Raw genomic sequence first — 21194 nt, forward strand, 5'->3', positions numbered from 1 at the left:
CTCTTCCCTCTGTCTCTGCTCCACTCCTTTGTTCGCCTTCTCATCTTTGATCCATTCCTCTCCCGCCCGCACTCTCACCATCCTGCCATCCCGTTCTCTCGCTCCACCCTCTACCCCATTCTCTCACTCACACGTCTCCCCTCTCTTTTCCACCCTCGTCCCTCGCCCTCATTCCGCACTCACTCCCTTCTCTCGATTATCCATCAGCACGCTGCCTCTTTCCACTGGTGATAGCTGTAGTGACAGTCAGGGTGTACAATCACCTCCTACACGTGGATCAGAGCTAGCCTGTTCTAGATAGTTAGTGTTAATTTACTTAGAGGAGTAGAGAGTCAACCCACATGCGTGTTTCGTTACTGGAGTTCAATAAACTTTATTTCAATAAACGCCGACGTTTGCTGTGCGCTTTATCAGTCAACTGCACCGTGTTGCAGTCTGTGTTACCCCAGGGTGAATAACACGACACCCCCTCTCTTACTGCTCTGTCTCTCTGTGCCTGCCCCCCCCACTATCTCTCTCCCTCTTACCTCTCCTCGACCCATTCCTGTGCCCCCTCTGTCAAAAGCTCCCTGTTCCTCACTACCTCTCCTCTCTTGCCGCTCCCCTCCCACCTCTCCTTTCTACTCCCCGCCTCTCCCCTCTGCTTTCCCCTCCACACCCTCTCCCCATCACTCGCTGTCAGCTCGGCACCATGGGCGGGATAGTCCGACCCCCGCCCGGCCGGCTGCCCAATTCTCAGCCGCCGAGGATTCGGCGGGGGGGGGGGGCGGGAATCGCGCCACGCCGGTCGGCGGCCGCTAGTAGCGGCCCCCGCCCCCCCGGCGATTCTCCGGCCCGCGTTGGGCCGAGTGGCCGCCTGTTTTCGGCCGGTCCCTCCGGTGTAAATTAGAGTAGGTACGTACCGGCAGGACCTGGCTCCGCGGGCGGCCTCTGGGGTCCTCGGGGAGGTGCGGGGGGGACCTGGCCCCGACAAATCCCCCCCGTGCATGCGCTGGGATGATGCCCGCACACGCTGGATTATCCATCAGCACGCTGCCTCTTTCCACTGGTGATAGCTGTAGTGACAGTCAGGGTGTACAATCACCTCCTACACGTGGATCAGAGCTAGCCTGGTCTAGATAGTTAGTGTTAATTTACTTAGAGGAGTAGAGAGTCAGCCCACATGTGTGTTTCGTTACTGGAGTTCAATAAACTTTATTGAACCAACACCGATGTTTGCCGTGCGCTTTATCAATCAGGCGCCGGTTGGCATGGCGCCAAACCCCTTCCGTGTCGGCCGGCGGGGCGCAAACCACTCCGGAGCCGGCCTAGCCCCTGAAGGTGGGGAGGATTCCGTACCTGTGGGGCGGCCCGACACCGGAGTGGGTCACGCCACCCCTTCTGTGCCGTCGGTGCCCGCCCCGCCGGGTCCTGCAGAATCCCTCCCCTTGTTCTTCATCAAAATAACTCGAAGTGTAAAGGGCAAAGAGAGAGCCTGAGGAGAGACCGGCAGCTAAGGAGTTACCGAGCGCTGTGAGATTTAACTTCCCCCTGGCCGATCCCTGCTCTGTTTCACCCTGTGCCTCTCCTCCGCCCCCCTCTCCCCTCCCCTCCCACTGCAGACCCCAAAGGGAACGAGGAGGAGATTCCGTCCTTCAGGAGATGCATCTTCTCCAAGATCTTCCTCTCCACCCTGCTCTGGCTCTCCATTCTGAGGCTCCGTCACAACCTGTTCATCGGCACCCTGAATCCCATGCTGACCCTGCTGGCTGAGGAGCAGATTGGGAAAGGTAGGTTGTTGTGGGGGGATGGGGGGGGGGGATGGATGAGAAAGTATTGCGAGCGGGGGGTGGGGTGGGGGGGGGGGGGCGGTGGGGGGGGAGCGATGGGGAGATAAGGTGGGGAGAGAGAATGGGACGAGGGTGAGAGGTGGGGAGGAACGGGAAAAATCCAATGAAATTTGGAAATGTCTTCGACCAGCCCTTTGAGATTGGCCAATGAGAATACGCGCTCCCTCATTGACGGCCCACTCAGGGAGCCTCTTTCTCTGTATATAACCCGGTCTACTCCTGGTGTCGACAGCAAGCTGCTTGTTCTCAGCCATTGCAGATAGGATGGGCAGAATGGCCTCATTCTGTGCTGTAAGGATTCTACGGTTCTAGGGGAGTGAAAGTCAGGTAGGAAGGGAGCAACACAGCTCCAAAACCCAAATCCCAAACTTCCCGCAGTTAAATACGATCCATGAACTCTTGCCCACAGACACTATCAGGAGAGGTTTGGTAGAGCGGATGTACAAAGGGCAGCAGAATGGCGTGTCGATCTAACTCTGCCCTCCATCTCTCTTTCTCTCCCCGTCTGTTTCACTCTGCTTGCCTTTGTTTATCTCTCAGTCAGCAGGTTACTCAACGCCTTCGCAATCACACAGATCTGCAGCATAATACTCGCACCCTGGAACGGCCTGATCATGGATCGCCACAAAAGGAAAACATCAGATACAGCCGCAAATAATCCAGGTGTGAACACTCAGCCCTCTCCCAGTCACAGGTAATCCAGGTGTGAACACTCATCCCTCTCCCAGTCACAGGTAAACCAGGTGTGAACACTCAGCTCCCTCCCAGTCACAGGTAATCCAGGTGTGAACACTCAGCCCTCTCCCAGTCACAGGTAATCCAGGTGTGAACACTCAGCTCCCTCCCAGTCACAGGTAATCCAGGTGTGAACACTCAGCCCTCTCCCAGTCACAGGTAATCCAGGTGTGAACACTCAGCCCTCTCCCAGTCACAGGTAATCCAGGTGTGAACACTCAGCTCCCTCCCAGTCACAGGTAATCCAGGTGTGAACACCCAGCTCTCTCCCAGTGACAGGTAATCAAGGTGTGAACACTCCTCCCTCCCAGTCACAGGTAATCCAGGTGTGAACACTCAGCTCCCTCCCAGCGACAGGTAATCCAGGTGTGAACACTCAGCCCTCTCCCAGTCACAGGTAATCCAGGTGTGAACACTCCTCCCTCCCAGTCACAGGTAATCCAGGTGTGAACACTCATCCCTCCCAGTGACAGGTAATCCAGGTGTGAACACTCAGCTCCCTCCCAGTGACAGGTAATCCAGGTGTGAACACTCAGCCCTCTCCCAGTCACAGGTAATCCAGGTGTGAACACTCCACCCTCCCAGTCACAGGTAATCCAGGTGTGAACACTCCTCCCTCCCAGTGACAGGTAATCCAGGTGTGAACACTCAGCTCCCTCCCAGTCACAGATAATCCAGGTGTGAACACTCCTCCCTCCCAGTCACAGGAAATCCAGGTGTGAACACTCAGCTCCCTCCCAGTCACAGGTAATCCAGGTGTGAACACTCCTCCCTCACAGTCACAGGTAATCCAGGTGTGAACACTCAGCTCCCTCCCAGTCACAGGTAATCCAGGTGTGAACACTCAGCTCCCTCCCAGTCACAGGTAATCCAGGTGTGAACACTCAGCTCCCTCCCAGTCACAGGTAATCCAGGTGTGAACACTCCTCCCTCCCAGTCACATGTAATCCAGATGTGAACACTCCTCCCTCCCAGTGACAGGTAATCCAGGTGTGAACACTCCTCCCTCCAGTGACAGGTAATCCAGGTGTGAACACTCAGCTCCCTCCCAGCGACAGGTAATCCAGGTGTGAACACTCCTCCCTCCCAGTCACAGGTAATCCAGGTGTGAACACTCCTCCCTCCCAGTCACAGGTAATCCAGGTGGGAACACCCAGCTCCCTCCCAGTCACAGGTAATCCAGGTGGGAACACCCAGCTCCCTCCCAGTCACAGGTAATCCAGATGTGAACACTCAGCCCTCTCCCAGTCACAGGTAATCCAGGGGTGAACACTCAGCCCTCTCCCAGTCACAGGTAATCCAGGTGTGAACACTCAGCTCCACCCAGTTACAGGTAATCCAGGTGTGAACACATCCCTCCCAGTCACAGGTAATCCAGGTGTGAACACTCAACTGCCTCCCAGTCACAGGTAATCCAGGTGTGAACACTCAGCTCTCTCCCAGTCACAGGTAATCCAGGTGTGAACACTCAACTCCCTCCCAGTCACAGGTAATCCAGGTGTGAACACTCCTCCCTCCCAGTAACAGGTAATCCAGGTGTCAACACTCCTCCTTCCCAGTCACAGGTAATCCAGGTGTGAACACTCCTCCCTCCAAGTCTCAGGTAATCCATGTGTGAACACTCATCCCTCCCAGTCACAGGTAATCCAGGTGTGAACACCCAGCTCCCTCCCAGTCACAGGGAAACCAGGTGTGAACACTCAACTCCCTCCCAGTCACAGGTAATCCAGATGTGAACACCCAGCTCCCTCCCAGTCACAGGTAATCCAGGTGGGAACACCCAGCTCCCTCCCAGTCACAGGGAAACCAGGTGGGAACACCCAGCTCTCTCCCAGTCACCGGGAAACCAGGTGTGAACACTCAACTCCCTCCCAGTCACAGGTAATCCAGGTGTGAACACTCAACTCCCTCCCAGTCACAGGTAATCCAGGTGTGAACACCCAGCTCCCTCCCAGTCACAGGGAAACCAGGTGTGAACACTCAACTCCCTCCCAGTCACAGGTAATCCAGATGTGAACACTCAACTCTCTCCCAGTCACAGGTAATCCAGGTGTGAACACTCAGCTCTCTCCCAGTCACAGGTAATCCAGGTGTGAACACACAGCTCTCTCCCAGTCACAGGTAATACAGGTGTGAACACACACCTCCCACCCAGTCTCAGGTAATCCAGGTGTGAACACTCAACTCCCTCCCAGTCACAGGTAATCCAGGTGTGAACACTCAGCTCCCTCCCAGTCTCAGGTAATCCAGGTGTGAACACTCAACTCCCTCCCAGTCACAGGTAATCCAGGTGTGAACACTCAACTCCCTCCCAGTCACAGGTAATCCAGGTGTGAACACTCCTCCCTCCCAGTCACAGGTAATCCAGGTGTGAACACTCCTCCCTCCCAGTCACAGGTGATCCAGGTGTGAACACTCCTCCCTCCCAGTCACAGGTAATCCAGATGTGAACACTCAGCTCCCTCCCAGCGACAGGTAATCCAGGTGTGAACACTCAGCCCTCTCCCAGTCACAGGTAATCCAGGTGTGAAAACTCAACTCCCTCCCAGTCACAGGTAATCCAGGTGTGAACACTCCTCCCTCCCAGTCACAGGTAATCCAGATGTGAACACTCAGCTCCCTCCCAGCGACAGGTAATCCAGGTGTGAACACTCAACTCCCTCCCAGTCACAGGTAATCCAGGTGTGAACACTCGGCCCTCCCAGTCACAGGTAATCCAGGTGTGAACACTCAGCTCCCTCCCAGCGACAGGTAATCCAGGTGTGAACACTCCTCCCTCCCAGTCACAGGTAATCCAGGTGTGAACACTCAACTCCCTCCCAGTCACAAGTAATCCAGGTGTGAACACCTAGCCCTCTCCCAGTCACAGGTAATCCAGGTGTGAACACTCAGCTCCCTCCCAGTGACAGGTAATCCAGGTGTGAACACTCCTCCCTCCCAGTCACAGGTAATCCAGGTGTGAACACTCCTCCCTCCCAGTCACAGGTAATCCAGGTGTGAATTCTCCTACCTCCCAGTCACAGGTAATCCAGGTGTGAACACTCAGATCCCTCCCAGCGACAGGTAATCCAGGTGTGAACACTCAGCCCTCTCCCAGTCACAGGTAATCCAGGTGTGAACACTCAGCCCTCTCCCAGTCACAGGTAATCCAGGTGTGAACACTCCGCTCCCTCCCAGTCACAGGTAATCCAGGTGTAAACACTCAACTTCATCCCAGTCACAGGTAATCCAGGTGTGAACACTCAACTCCCTCCCAGTGATAGGTAATCCAGGTGTGAACACAACTCACTCCCAGTCACAGGTAATCCAGGTGTGAACATCCAGCTCTCTCCCAGTCACAGGTAATCCAGGTTTAAACACTCAACTCCCTCCCAGTCACAGGTAATCCAGGTGTGAACACCCATCTCTATCCCAGTGATAGGTAATCCAGGTGTGAACACACAGCACTCTCCCAGTGACAGGTAATCCAGGTGTGAACACAACTCCCTCCCACTCACAGGTAATCCAGGTGTGAACACTCAGCCCCCTCCCAGTCACAGGTAATCCAGGTGTGAACACTCCTCCCTCCCAGTCACAGGTAATCCAGGTGTGAACACTCCTCCCTCCCAGTCATAGGCAATCCAGGTGTAAACACTCAACTCCCTCCCAGTCACAGGAAATCCAGGTGTAAAAACTCAACTCCCTCCCAGTCACAGGTAATCCAGGTGTGAACGCCCAGCTCTAGCCCAGTGACAGGTAATCCAGGTGTGAACACTCAACTCCTTCCCGGTCTAAGGTAATCCAGGTGTGAACACTCCTCCCTCCCAGTCACAGGTAATCCAGGTGTGAACACTCAACTCCCTCCCAGTCACAAGTAATCCAGGTGTGAACACTCAGCCCACTCCCAGTCACAGGTAATCCAGGTGTGAACACTCCGCTCCCTCACAGTCACAGGTAATCCAGGTGTGAACACTCAGCTCCCTCCCAGTCACAGGTAATCCAGGTGTTAACACACCTTCCTCCCAGTCACAGGTAATCAAGGTGTGAACACACCTCCCTCCCAGTCACAGGTAATCCAGGTGTGAACACTCCGCTCCCTCACAGTCACAGGTAATCCAGGTGTGAACACTCAGCCCTGTCCCAGTCACAGGTAATCCAGGTGTGAACACTCAGCCCTATCCCAGTCACAGGTAATCGAGGTGTGAACACTCCGCTCCCTCCCAGTCACAGGTAATCCAGATGTAAACACTCAACTCCCTCCCAGTCACAGGTAATCCAGGTGTGAACACTCAACTACCTCCCAGTCATAGGTAATCCAGGTGTGAACACAACTCCCTCCCAGTCACAGGTAATCCAGGTGTGAACATCCAGCTCTCTCCCAGTCACAGGTAATCCAGGTGTCAACACTCAACTCCCTCCCAGTCACAGGTAATCCATGTGTGAACACCCAGCTCTATCCCAGTGACAGGTAATCCAGGTGTGAACACTCAACTCCCTCCCGGTCTAAGGTAATCCAGCTGTGAACACTCAGGTCCATCCCAGTCACAGGTAATCCAGGTGTGAACACACCTCCCTCCCAGTCACAGGTAATCCAGGTTTGAACACACCTCCCTCCAAGTCACAGGTAATCCAGGTGTGAACACACCTCCCTCACAGTCACAGGTAATCCAAGTGTGAACACTCAGCTCCCTTCCAGTCACAGGTAATCCAGGTGTGAACACTCCTCCCTCCCAGTCACAGGTAATCCAGGTGTGATCACACCTCCCTCCCAGTCACAGGTAATCCAGGTGTGAACACCCAGCTCCATCCCAGTCACAGTTAATCCAGGTGTGAACACTCCTCCCTCCCAGTCACAGGTAATCCAGGTGTGAACACTCAGCTCCCTCCCAGTCACAGGTAATCCAGGTGTGAACACTCCTCCCTCCCAGTCACAGGTAATCCAGTTGTGAACACACAGCCCTCTCCCAGTGACAGGTAATCCAGGTGTGAACACTCAACTCCCTCCCAGTCACAGGTAATCCATGTGTGAACACTCAGCCCCCTCCCAGTCACATGTAATCCAGGTGGGAACACTCTTCCCAGTCACAGGTAATCCAGGTGTGAACACTCTGCTCCCTCCCAGTCACAGGTAATCCAGGTGTGAACACTCCTCCCTCCCAGTCATAGGTAATCCAGGTGTAAACACTCAACTCCCTCTCAGTCACAGGTAATCCAGGTGTAAACACTCAACTCCCTCCCAGTCACAGGTAATCCAGGTGTGAACACTCCTCCCTCACAGTCACAGGTAATCCAGGTGTGAACACTCAGCTCCCTCCCAGTCACAGGTAATCCAGGTGTGAAAACTCAGCTCCCTCCCAGTCACAGGTAATCCAGGTGTGAACACTCAGCTCCCTCCCAGTCACAGGTAATCCAGGTGTGAACACTCCTCCCTCCCAGTCACAGGTAATCCAGGTGTGAACACTCATCCCTCCCAGTGACAGGTAATCCAGGTGTGAACACTCCTCCCTCCCAGTGACAGGTAATCCAGGTGTGAACACTCAGCTCCCTCCCAGCGACCGGTAATCCAGGTGTGAACACTCCTCCCTCCCAGTCACAGGTAATCAAGGTGTGAACACAACTCCCTCCCAGTCACAGGTAATCCAGGTGGGAACACCCAGCTCCCTCCCAGACACAGGTAATCCAGGTGGGAACACCCAGCTCCCTCCCAGTCACAGGTAATCCAGATGTGAACACTCAGCCCTCTCCCAGTCACAGGTAATCCAGGTGTGAACACTCAGCCCTCTCCCAGTCACAGGCAATCCAGGTGTGAACACTCAGCTCCACCCAGTTACAGGTAATCCAGGTGTGAACACCTCCCTCCCAGTCACAGGTAATCCAGGTGTGAACACTCAACTGCTTCCCAGTCACAGGTAATCCAGGTGTGAACACTCCTCCCAGTCACAGGTAATCCAGGTGTGAACACTCAGCTCTCTCCCAGTCACAGGTAATCCAGGTGTGAACACTCAGCCCTCTCCCAGTCACAGGTAATCCAGGTGTGAACACTCAGCTCCCTACCAGCGACAGGTAATCCAGGTGTGAACACTCAACTCCCTCCCAGTCACAGGTAATCCAGGAGTGAACACTCCTCCCTCCCAGTAACAGGTAATCCAGGTGTCAACACTCCTCCTTCCCAATCACAGGTAATCCAGGTGTGAACACTCCTCCCTCCAAGTCTCAGGTAATCCAGGTGTGAACACTCAACTCTCTCCCAGTCACAGGTAATCCAGGTGTGAACACTCAGCTCTCTCCCAGTCACAGGTAATCCAGGCGTGAACACACAGCTCTCTCCCAGTCACAGGTAATACAGGTGTGAACACACACCTCCCACCCAGTCTCAGGTAATCCAGGTGTGAACACTCAACTCCCTCCCAGTCACAGGTAATCCAGGTGTGAACACTCAGCTCCCTCCCAGTCTCAGGTAATCCAGGTGTGAACACTCAACTCCCTCCCAGTCACAGGTAATCCAGGTGTGAACACTCAACTCCCTCCCAGTCACAGGTAATCCAGGTGTGAACACTCCTCCCTCCCAGTCACAGGTAATCCAGGTGTGAACACTCCTCCCTCCCAGTCACAGGTGATCCAGGTGTGAACACTCCTCCCTCCCAGTCACAGGTAATCCAGATGTGAACACTCAGCTCCCTCCCAGCGACAGGTAATCCAGGTGTGAACACTCGGCCCTCTCCCAGTCACAGGTAATCCAGGTGTGAACACTCAGCTCCCTCCCAGCGACAGGTAATCCAGGTGTGAACACTCCTCCCTCCCAGTCACAGGTAATCCAGGTGTGAACACTCAACTCCCTCCCAGTCACAAGTAATCCAGGTGTGAACACCTAGCCCTCTCCCAGTCACAGGTAATCCAGGTGTGAACACTCAGCTCCCTCCCAGTGACAGGTAATCCAGGTGTGAACACTCCTCCCTCCCTGTCACAGGTAATCCAGGTGTGAACAATCCTCCCTCCCAGTCACAGGTAATCCAGGTGTGAATTCTCCTACCTCCCAGTCACAGGTAATCCAGGTGTGAACACTCAGCTCCCTCCCAGCGACAGGTAATCCAGGTGTGAACACTCAGCCCTCTCCCAGTCACAGGTAATCCAGGTGTGAACACTCAGCCCTCTTCCAGTCACAGGTAATCCAAGTGTGAACACTCCGCTCCCTCCCAGTCACAGGTAATCCAGGTGTAAACACTCAACTTCATCCCAGTCACAGGTAATCCAGGTGTGAACACTCAACTCCCTCCCAGTGATAGGTAATCCAGGTGTGAACACAACTCACTCCCAGTCACAGGTAATCCAGGTGTGAACATCCAGCTCTCTCCCAGTCACAGGTAATCCAGGTGTAAACACTCAACTCCCTCCCAGTCACAGGTAATCCAGGTGTGAACACCCATCTCTATCCCAGTGATAGGTAATCCAGGTGTGAACACACAGCACTCTCCCAGTGACAGGTAATCCAGGTGTGAACACAACTCCCTCCCAGTCACAGGTAATCCAGGTGTGAACACTCAACCCCCTCCCAGTCACAGGTAATCCAGGTGTGAACACTCCTCCCTCCCAGTCCCAGGTAATCCAGGTGTGAACACTCTGTTCCCTCCCAGTCACAGGTAATCCAGGTGTGAACACTCCTCCCTCCCAGTCATAGGCAATCCAGGTGTAAACACTCAACTCCCTCCCAGTCACAGGAAATCCAGGTGTAAAAACTCAACTCCCTCCCAGTCACAGGTAATCCAGGTGTGAACACCCAGCTCTATCCCAGTGACAGGTAATCCAGGTGTGAACACTCAACTCCTTCCCGGTCTAAGGTAATCCAGGTGTGAACACTCCTCCCTCCCAGTCACAGGTAATCCAGGTGTGAACACTCAACTCCCTCCCAGTCACAAGTAATCCAGGTGTGAACACTCAGCCCACTCCCAGTCACAGGTAATCTAGGTGTGAACACTCCGCTCCCTCACAGTCACAGGTAATCCAGGTGTGAACACTCTGTTCCCTCCCAGTCACAGGTAATCCAGGTGTGAACACTCCTCCCTCCCAGTCATAGGCAATCCAGGTGTAAACACTCAACTCCCTCACAGTCACAGGTAATCCAGGTGTGAACACTCAGCTCCCTCCCAGTCACAGGTAATCCAGGTGTGAACACTCCTCCCAGTCACAGGTAATCCAGGTGTGAACACTCAGCTCTCTCCCAGTCACAGGTAATCCAGGTGTGAACACTCAGCCCTCTCCCAGTCACAGGTAATCCAGGTGTGAACACTCAGCTCCCTACCAGCGACAGGTAATCCAGGTGTGAACACTCAACTCCCTCCCAGTCACAGGTAATCCAGGAGTGAACACTCCTCCCTCCCAGTAACAGGTAATCCAGGTGTCAACACTCCTCCTTCCCAATCACAGGTAATCCAGGTGTGAACACTCCTCCCTCCAAGTCTCAGGTAATCCAGGTGTGAACACTCAACTCTCTCCCAGTCACAGGTAATCCAGGTGTGAACACTCAGCTCTCTCCCAGTCACAGGTAATCCAGGCGTGAACACACAGCTCTCTCCCAGTCACAGGTAATACAGGTGTGAACACACACCTCCCACCCAGTCTCAGGTAATCCAGGTGTGAACACTCAACTCCCTCCCAGTCACAGGTAATCCAGGTGTGAACACTCAGCTCCCTCCCAGTCTCAGGTAATCCAGGTGTGAACACTCAACTCCCTCCCAGTCACAGGTAATCCAGGTGTGAACACTCAACTCCCTCCCAGTCACAGGTAATCCAGGTGTGAACACTCCTCCCTCCCAGTCACAGGTAATCCAGGTGTGAACACTCCTCCCTCCCAGTCACAGGTGATCCAGGTGTGAACACTCCTCCCTCCCAGTCACAGGTAATCCAGATGTGAACACTCAGCTCCCTCCCAGCGACAGGTAATCCAGGTGTGAACACTCGGCCCTCTCCCAGTCACAGGTAATCCAGGTGTGAACACTCAGCTCCCTCCCAGCGACAGGTAATCCAGGTGTGAACACTCCTCCCTCCCAGTCACAGGTAATCCAGGTGTGAACACTCAACTCCCTCCCAGTCACAAGTAATCCAGGTGTGAACACCTAGCCCTCTCCCAGTCACAGGTAATCCAGGTGTGAACACTCAGCTCCCTCCCAGTGACAGGTAATCCAGGTGTGAACACTCCTCCCTCCCTGTCACAGGTAATCCAGGTGTGAACAATCCTCCCTCCCAGTCACAGGTAATCCAGGTGTGAATTCTCCTACCTCCCAGTCACAGGTAATCCAGGTGTGAACACTCAGCTCCCTCCCAGCGAGAGGTAATCCAGGTGTGAACACTCAGCCCTCTCCCAGTCACAGGTAATCCAGGTGTGAACACTCAGCCCTCTTCCAGTCACAGGTAATCCAAGTGTGAACACTCCGCTCCCTCCCAGTCACAGGTAATCCAGGTGTAAACACTCAACTTCATCCCAGTCACAGGTAATCCAGGTGTGAACACTCAACTCCCTCCCAGTGATAGGTAATCCAGGTGTGAACACAACTCACTCCCAGTCACAGGTAATCCAGGTGTGAACATCCAGCTCTCTCCCAGTCACAGGTAATCCAGGTGTAAACACTCAACTCCCTCCCAGTCACAGGTAATCCAGGTGTGAACACCCATCTCTATCCCAGTGATAGGTAATCCAGGTGTGAACACACAGCACTCTCCCAGTGACAGGTAATCCAGGTGTGAACACAACTCCCTCCCAGTCACAGGTAATCCAGGTGTGAACACTCAACCCCCTCCCAGTCACAGGTAATCCAGGTGTGAACACTCCTCCCTCCCAGTCCCAGGTAATCCAGGTGTGAACACTCTGTTCCCTCCCAGTCACAGGTAATCCAGGTGTGAACACTCCTCCCTCCCAGTCATAGGCAATCCAGGTGTAAACACTCAACTCCCTCCCAGTCACAGGAAATCCAGGTGTAAAAACTCAACTCCCTCCCAGTCACAGGTAATCCAGGTGTGAACACCCAGCTCTATCCCAGTGACAGGTAATCCAGGTGTGAACACTCAACTCCTTCCCGGTCTAAGGTAATCCAGGTGTGAACACTCCTCCCTCCCAGTCACAGGTAATCCAGGTGTGAACACTCAACTCCCTCCCAGTCACAAGTAATCCAGGTGTGAACACTCAGCCCACTCCCAGTCACAGGTAATCTAGGTGTGAACACTCCGCTCCCTCACAGTCACAGGTAATCCAGGTGTGAACACTCTGTTCCCTCCCAGTCACAGGTAATCCAGGTGTGAACACTCCTCCCTCCCAGTCATAGGCAATCCAGGTGTAAACACTCAACTCCCTCACAGTCACAGGTAATCCAGGTGTGAACACTCAGCTCCCTCCCAGTCACAGGTAATCCAGGTGTGAACACCGAGCTCTATCCCAGTGACAGGTAATCCAGGTGTGAACACTCAACTCCTTCCCGGTCTAAGGTAATCCAGGTGTGAACACTCCTCCCTCCCAGTCACAGGTAATCCAGATGTGAACACTCAACTCCCTCCCAGTCACAAGTAATCCAGGTGTGAACACTCAGCCCACTCCCAGTCACAGGTAATCCAGGTGTGAACACTCCGCTCCCTCACAGTCACAGGTAATCCAGGTGTGAACACTCAGCTCCCTCCCAGTCACAGGTAATCCAGGTGTTAACACACCTTCCTCCCAGTCACAGGTAATCAAGGTGTGAACACACCTCCCTCCCAGTCACAGGTAATCCAGGTGTGAACACTCCGCTCCCTCACAGTCACAGGTAATCCAGGTGTGAACACTCCTCCCTCCCAGCGACAGGTAATCCAGGTGTGAACACTCAGCCCTCTCCCAGTCACAGGTAATCCAGGTGTGAACACTCAGCCCTATCCCAGTCACAGGTAATCCAGGTGTGAACACTCCGCTCCCTCCCAGTCACAGGTAATCCAGATGTAAACACTCAACTCCCCCCCCAGTCACAGGTAATCCAGGTGTGAACACTCAGCCCTCTCCCAGTCACAGGTAATCCAGGTGTGAACACTCAGCCCTATCCCAGTCACAGGTAATCCAGGTGTGAACACTCAACTACCTCCCAGTCATAGGTAATCCAGGTGTGAACATCCAGCTCTCTCCCAGTCACAGGTAATAAAGGTGTCAACACTCAACTCCCTCCCAGTCACAGGTAATCCATGTGTGAACACCCAGCTCTATCCCAGTGACAGGTAATCCAGGTGTAAACACTCAACTCCCTCCCGGTCTAAGGTAATCCAGCTGTGAACACTCAGGTCCATCCCAGTCACAGGTAATCCAGGTGTGAACACACCTCCCTCCCAGTCACAGGTAATCCAGGTTTGAACACACCTCCCTCCAAGTCACAGGTAATCCAGGTGTGAACACACCTCCCTCACAGTCACAGGTAATCCAAGTGTGAACACTCAGCTCCCTTCCAGTCACAGGTAATCCAGGTGTGAACACTCCTCCCTCCCAGTCACAGGTAATCCAGGTGTGATCACACCTCCCTCCCAGTCACAGGTAATCCAGGTGTGAACACCCAGCTCCATCCCAGTCACAGTTAATCCAGGTGTGAACACTCCTCCTTCCCAGTCACAGGTAATCCAGGTGTGAACACTCAGATCCCTCCCAGTCACAGGTAATCCAGGTGTGAACACTCCTCCCTCCCAGTCACAGGTAATCCAGGTGTGAACACACAGCCCTCTCCCAGTGACAGGTAATCCAGGTGTGAACACTCAACTCCCTCCCAGTCACAGGTAATCCATGTGTGAACACTCAGCCCCCTCCCAGTTACAGGTAATCCAGGTGGGAACACTCTTCCCAGTCACAGGTAATCCAGGTGTGAACACTCTGCTCCCTCCCAGTCACAGGTAATCCAGGTGTGAACACTCCTCCCTCCCAGTCATAGGTAATCCAGGTGTAAACACTCAACTCCCTCCCAGTCACAGGTAATCCAGGTGTAAACACTCAACTCCATCCCAGTCACAGGTAATCCAGGTGTGAACACTCAGCTCCCTCCCAGTCACAGGTAATCCAGGTGTGAACACTCCGCTCCCTCACAGTCACAGGTAATCCAGGTGTGAACACTCCTCCCTCCCAGCGACAGGTAATCCAGGTGTGAACACTCAGCCCTCTCCCAGTCACAGGTAATCCAGGTGTGAACACTCAGCCCTATCCCAGTCACAGGTAATCCAGGTGTGAACACTCCGCTCCCTCCCAGTCACAGGTAATCCAGATGTAAACACTCAACTCCCCCCCCAGTCACAGGTAATCCAGGTGTGAACACTCAGCCCTCTCCCAGTCACAGGTAATCCAGGTGTGAACACTCAGCCCTATCCCAGTCACAGGTAATCCAGGTGTAAACACTCAACTCCATCCCAGTCACAGGTAATCCAGGTGTGAACATCCAGCTCTCTCCCAGTCACAGGTAATAAAGGTGTCAACACTCAACTCCCTCCCAGTCACAGGTAATCCATGTGTGAACACCCAGCTCTATCCCAGTGACAGGTAATCCACGTGTGAACACTCAACTCCCTCCCGGTCTAAGGTAATCCAGCTGTGAACACTCAGGTCCATCCCAGTCACAGGTAATCCAGGTGTGAACACACCTCCCTCCCAGTCACAGGTAATCCAGGTTTGAACACACCTCCCTCCAAGTCACAGGTAATCCAGGTGTGAACACACCTCCCTCACAGTCACAGGTAATCCAAGTGTGAACACTCAGCTCCCTTCCAGTCACAGGTAATCCAGGTGTGAACACTCCTCCCTCCCAGTCACAGGTAATCCAGGTGTGATCACACCTCCCTCCCAGTCACAGGTAATCCAGGTGTGAACACCCAGCTCCATCCCAGTCACAGTTAATCCAGGTGTGAACACTCCTCCCTCCCAGTCACAGGTAATCCAGGTGTGAACACTCAGATCCCTCCCAGTCACAGGTAATCCAGGTGTGAACACTCCTCCCTCCCAGTCACAGGTAATCCAGGTGTGAACACACAGCCCTCTCCCAGTGACAGGTAATCCAGGTGTGAACACTCAACTCCCTCCCAGTCACAGGTAATCCATGTGTGAACACTCAGCCCCCTCCCAGTTACAGGTAATCCAGGTGGGAACACTCTTCCCAGTCACAGGTAATCCAGGTGTGAACACTCTGCTCCCTCCCAGTCACAGGTAATCCAGGTGTGAACACTCCTCCCTCCCAGTCATAGGTAATCCAGGTGTAAACACTCAACTCCCTCCCAGTCACAGGTAATCCAGGTGTAAACACTCAACTCCATCCCAGTCACAGGTAATCCAGGTGTGAACACTCAGCTCCCTCCCAGTCACAGGTAATCCAGGTGTGAACACTCCTCCCTCCCAGCGACAGGTAATCCAGGTGTGAACATTCATCCCTCCCAGTCACAGGTAATCCAGGTGTGAACACCCAGCTCCCTCCCTGTCACAGGTAATCCAGGTGTGAACACTCAACTCCCTCCCAGTCACAGGTAATCCAGATGTGAACACTCAACTCTCTCCCAGTCACAGGTAATCCAGGTGTGAACACTCAGCTCTCTCCCAGTCACAGGTAATCCAGGTGTGAACACACACCTCCCTCCCAGTCTCAGGTAATCCAGGTGTGAACACTCAACTCCCTCCCAGTCACAGGTAATCCTGTTGTGAACACCCAGCTCCCTCCCAGTCTCAGGTAATCCAGGTGTGAAAACTCAACTCCCTCCCAGTCACAGGTAATCCAGATGTGAACACTCAGCTCCCTCCCAGTCACAGGTAATCCAGGTGTGAACACTCCTCCCTCCCAGTCTCAGGTGATCCAGGTGTGAACGCTCAGCCCTCTCCCAGCCACAGGTAGTCCAGGTGTGAACACTCCTCCCTCCCTAGTCTCGGGTAATCCAGGTGTAAACACTCCGCTGCCTACCATTCTCAGGAAATCAAAGTGTGAACAATCCATTCCCCCAGACCCAGTCACAGGCAATTCAGGTGTGAACACCCATCTCCATCCCAGTCACAGTTAATCCAGGTGTGAACACTCAGCTCCCTCCCAGTCACAGGTAATTCAGGTGTGAATACTCAGCTCTCTCCCAGTGACAGGTAATCCAGGTGTGAACACTCAGCTCCCTCCCAGTCACAGGTAATTCAGGTGTGAACACTCAGCTCTCTCCCAGTCACAGGTAATCCAGGTGTGAACACTCCTCCCTCCCAGTCACAGGTAATCCAGGTGTGAACACTCCTCCCTCCCAGTCACAGGTAATCCAGGTGTGAACACTCAGCCCTCTCCCACTGACAGGTAATCCAGGTGTGAACATTCATCCCTCCCAGTCACAGGTAATCCAGGTGTGAACACCCAGCTCCATCCCAGTCACAGGTAATCCAGGTGTGAACACTCAACTCCCTCCCAGTCACAGGTAATCCAGATGTGAACACTCAACTCTCTCCCAGTCACAGGTAATCCAGATGTGAACACTCAGCTCTCTCCCAGTCACAGGTAATCCAGGTGTGAACACACACCTACCTCCCAGTCTCAGGTAATCCAGGTGTGAACACTCAACTCCCTCCCAGTCACAGGTAATCCAGGTGTTAACACTCCTCCTTCCCAGTCACAGGTAATCCAGGTGTGAACACTCCTCCCTCCCAGTCTCAGGTAATCCAGGTGTGAACGCTCAGCCCTCTCCCAGTCACAGATAATCCAGGTGTGAACACTCCTCCCTCCCAGTCTCAGGTAATCCAGGTTTAAACACTCCGCTGCTTCCCATTCTCAGGTAATCCAAGTGTGAACAATCCATTCCCCCAGACCCAGTCACAGGTAATCCAGGTGTGAACAATCCGTTCCCCCAGACCCAGTCCTGTTGATCTGAATTCCTGTGTGTTCGCTCCAATTTAATCCATATGAGCGTGTGTCCCACTTGAATGATGGAATGACAAAGGTAATGTGGTGGAGCCCCTCCCTCTGTGGGTTGGGTTGGAGATCTCTGGTGGTGGTAGCAATGTTCTGGCTGATTGGTTTTCATTCCTCCTCTGTGTCTCTTGTTCGCCCTCAGAGTTTGCTGCCTCCGATCGACTGGCTGATATGAAATCAGCCGTGCTCTCTCTCACCATCACCGTCACACAGTCCATCCTATTCTCCATCTGTGCCACGATCCCTGTGTTGGAGGTTCAGTACCTGACCTTCATCCTGCAGGTGATAAACAATACGTTCCTCTACGGATGTTATGTGTCATTCATCGCTATTGCGTAAGTCAGCCAAAGTTATCCGGCAGGAAAATTCTCCACTTGGATCAACAGATCAATATGATAGTTCTCGGGTTCAGAGTCCATTGTGAGGTCTGGGATTCGGAAGGAGCTGTAAACACTGAATGTATTAATGCCTGTTTAAGTGTAATTCCTCCCAAGTAAACCCCAGCCCTTTAAAATTGGAGGGAAAGGTGACCCTGTCAGCATCTTTCACTTAGAGTAATAAAACTACCTGCTGCTGGATTGCTTTGATTAATAGGCCAGCGACGGTGAACCTTAGCAAAAACTGTTCGGCATCCGTTCCAGCTATAGATTGCATTATATGTATATATTTCCCAAAGTCTGTGATTGCAATTGAGTCAAATTTCAATCTCACTCCGCCTGGGCCCTGTCCTCTAATGATGGTCTGCACAGGTAATTAAGTCCATTTACACAATTCTTCATCAGATGTTGGTGTTGCTGAGCTGGGCCAATAATTATTGCCTGTCCCTAATTGCCCTTGAAATGAATGTCTTATTCGGCCATCTCAGAGGGGCAGTTTAGAGTCAAGCAGGTTGATGTGGTTCTGGAGTCACTGGTCGGCCAGATCGGGGTAAGGAGGGACAGAGTTCCTTCCCTAGAGGAGCTTTAGTGAAGCTGATGGGTTTTTACGACAATCGACCATAGTTTCAAGGACCTCATTATACCTTCAACTCTAATACATGCATTGAATTCAAAGGTCACCGTCTGACCTGGTGGAAGTCAAACCTGGATCCACAGATCATGTCACTGGGCTAATCTCTAGATCACGAGTCCAGACGGTACCATGAGTGAGAGTTTTCCTTTCAAAAGCAATTGTGTTGGAGTGAGAGGTCTATTAGTTGGTCAGAAGTTTCATAGTTTTCCATCTCCTTGTGGCTACTGAGGTCTGCCCATTGTGGATACAGAGAGTCACTAGTGTAGCATGGAAGCAGCATGAGGAAACATGGTTGGGGGGGGGGGAGGGGGGAAGCATCGGATCATGGAGAAGAGGGAACTGTGAATAAATTGGGGATGGGAGGAGGCATCGGCGCTGAGAGAGGGCGTGGACGATATGAGGACGCGTGGAGGATACATGAGAGACGCGGTTTGAATTCACGCAGAAGGTGGAAGGGGGAATGCAAGGGAATGTGGAGGTATGAGGTGGAATGGAGAGGGTGTGGGGAGGGGGCGCTTGATGGAGCGGGGTGGCAGTGGGGGGGGGTATCTTTTTATGAGGGCTGAAGAGCTCAGTAGATTATAATAGAAGTGGACTGATACAGGGAACCAAAGTCGGCCTTCTCGCCAGCCCGCCTCGGTTACCCACCCTGCCCGCTGAGGATGGCCACGCAAGAACTTGCCCTCGCCTCCCCAGAATGAAAACCTAATGACCCTTTGAGAGGAGGCCGGTCTGCCCGGTCAGGAGGTCTCCTGGCTCGACCTCATTGCCCGCGCACCCTCTCCCCCATCGATATCCCACCCACCCAGGCGTCTTGTTACACTGTTTGAAATGGGACTCGGACATCCGGGGTCAGATTTCTACAGCTACGTCTGCATCACAGCGGACCTTTAACCGTCTGTTTTATGTGCCAACAGGATTACGTTTTTCCAGTGCGTTTTTGATGTTTGTTTAATTTGACAGTTTCATGAGCATTTGAAAGACTTCCCAGTGTTATTGTATGAGTTCTGAAGATAGTGTATATGGGCAGTGGGGGGGGGGGGGGGGGTTGAGGAGGGGGGGGGGAAATAGGGATCGATGAAAGGGGCAGTGAGGTATTGAGGGGGTTTTGGGGGTACGAAGGATACATTGGTGCTTTGAGGATGCATGGGAAAAAGTGGAATACTGGAAGGTGCATGCAGGTGTGAGGGTGTATGGAGGGAGAATGGGTGCTGCGGAGCGGCCCTGGAGGATTTGAGGGAGAATGGAGGGGCAATGGCTGGGTATGAGGCACCTGGTGAGAAAGATGAGGGGAAGAGCACCCAACAATCATGCCCACCTTGGCATCGCCCCGCCTCTGTTCCTCCCCTCGGCACCCCCAGATTCCCACCCTTCCCTGTTACTTTGTAACACAAACAGGGTGAGTGGGCAGTGCGACTTGGGAGCTGGGAATGGGAAGAGTTCACAATTCCCACCTCAAAGATAACAATCTATCCCCCGGAGCCTATTCAGATTCTGCCACACACGCACACGCTGCCATGTCACAAACATTGCACTTCAGTCTGGGCTGAGACAAGAACAAGAGGTTATGAATGGGAAAGAAGCCAGCAATAGACCCAGTTGGGAATTCGGGGGAGGGGGGGGGGGGGTGGGGGGGGGGGGCGGGGGGGGATCTCTGTCCTCAGCAAGTGCTGAGAATATGGAGTTTGTACAGAATACCCATTATCTTCACAAAACTGACAATCAAACAAAGCATACAGTCCCCTTCACAGCTGTGTCAACAACCCCTACTTGGCTGAATCCTTAAATTGCTTTGGAACATAGAACATACAGTGCAGAAGGAGGCCATTGGGCCCATCGAGTCTGCACCGAGCCACTGAAGCCCTCACTTCCACCCTATCCCCGTAACCCAATAACCCCTCCTAACCTTTTTGGTCACTAAGGGCAATTTATCATGGCCAATCCACCTAACCTGCACGTCTTTGGGCTGTGGGAGGAAACCGGAGCCCCCGGAGGGAACCTCCGCAGACACGGGGAGAACGTGCAGACTCTGCACAGACAGCGACCCAGCGGGGAATCGAACCTGGGACCCTGGCGCTGTGAAGCCACAGTGCCAGCCACTTGTGCTACCGTGCTGCCTCAAGAAGCTCAGAAGATTATTCATAATGAGACTGCATTGTGCAGCTGTGTAAACAACTTCTCCAGAGCTGAACATGTTAAGTAGCTTGAACAGATGGATGGGCTGTCAATCAAAGTGGCCAGCTATTGAGAACAAGGAATGAAACGGGCAATGGAATGGGTTTATAAGGAAGCTATTTAGGATAGATATATTGATGGAGTGAGATAAACAGGGTGGGGGGGGGGGTGGCTATGGGATGTGGAGGAGGTTTACATGGAGCATAAACACTAGCATGGGCAAGATGAATCAAATGGCCTCTTTTTGTGCTGCTGAATCAATGTAATCTGCTAACCTTCCCTCCTTCTCTCTCTCTCTCTCTTGTCCCCTGCAGGTTTCCAGACTGCCACTTTGGGAAGGTGTGTGGTCTGGGACTGTCTTTCTCTGCGGTGTTTGCTCTACTCCAGTATCCCTTCTTTGCCCTGGTCCAGGGACCCCTGAAAGACGACCCTCTGTACGTGAGTATCAGAGTACATTGGGAGATCCAGAGACCCCGGTGTTGTCAGAACGATACCAGGGAGGGTTGAATGTCTCTGTTGGGAACTGGGGTTGAAAACTGAGGAACTGGGGTTGAAAACTGAG

General features: G+C 53.2%; 1 protein-coding gene across 1 annotated transcript in view; it reads left to right on the plus strand.

The window, feature by feature from the left end:
* The window catches only part of LOC119968020 (solute carrier family 43 member 3-like), a gene marked incomplete at its 5' end in the record, with an annotated part of 39552 nt that overhangs the window by 15821 nt on the left and 2537 nt on the right, over positions 1 to 21194 (plus strand). Inside the window, 4 exons of the mRNA XM_038801123.1 lie at positions 1602 to 1769; positions 2370 to 2492; positions 17589 to 17781; positions 20947 to 21070. Of these exons, the coding sequence (XP_038657051.1) occupies positions 1602 to 1769; positions 2370 to 2492; positions 17589 to 17781; positions 20947 to 21070 (608 nt within the window). The remainder of the gene's footprint in view (positions 1 to 1601; positions 1770 to 2369; positions 2493 to 17588; positions 17782 to 20946; positions 21071 to 21194) is intronic.

The sequence above is a fragment of the Scyliorhinus canicula genome, chromosome 6, assembly GCF_902713615.1.
Source record: "Scyliorhinus canicula chromosome 6, sScyCan1.1, whole genome shotgun sequence".
Taxonomy (NCBI): domain Eukaryota; kingdom Metazoa; phylum Chordata; class Chondrichthyes; order Carcharhiniformes; family Scyliorhinidae; genus Scyliorhinus; species Scyliorhinus canicula.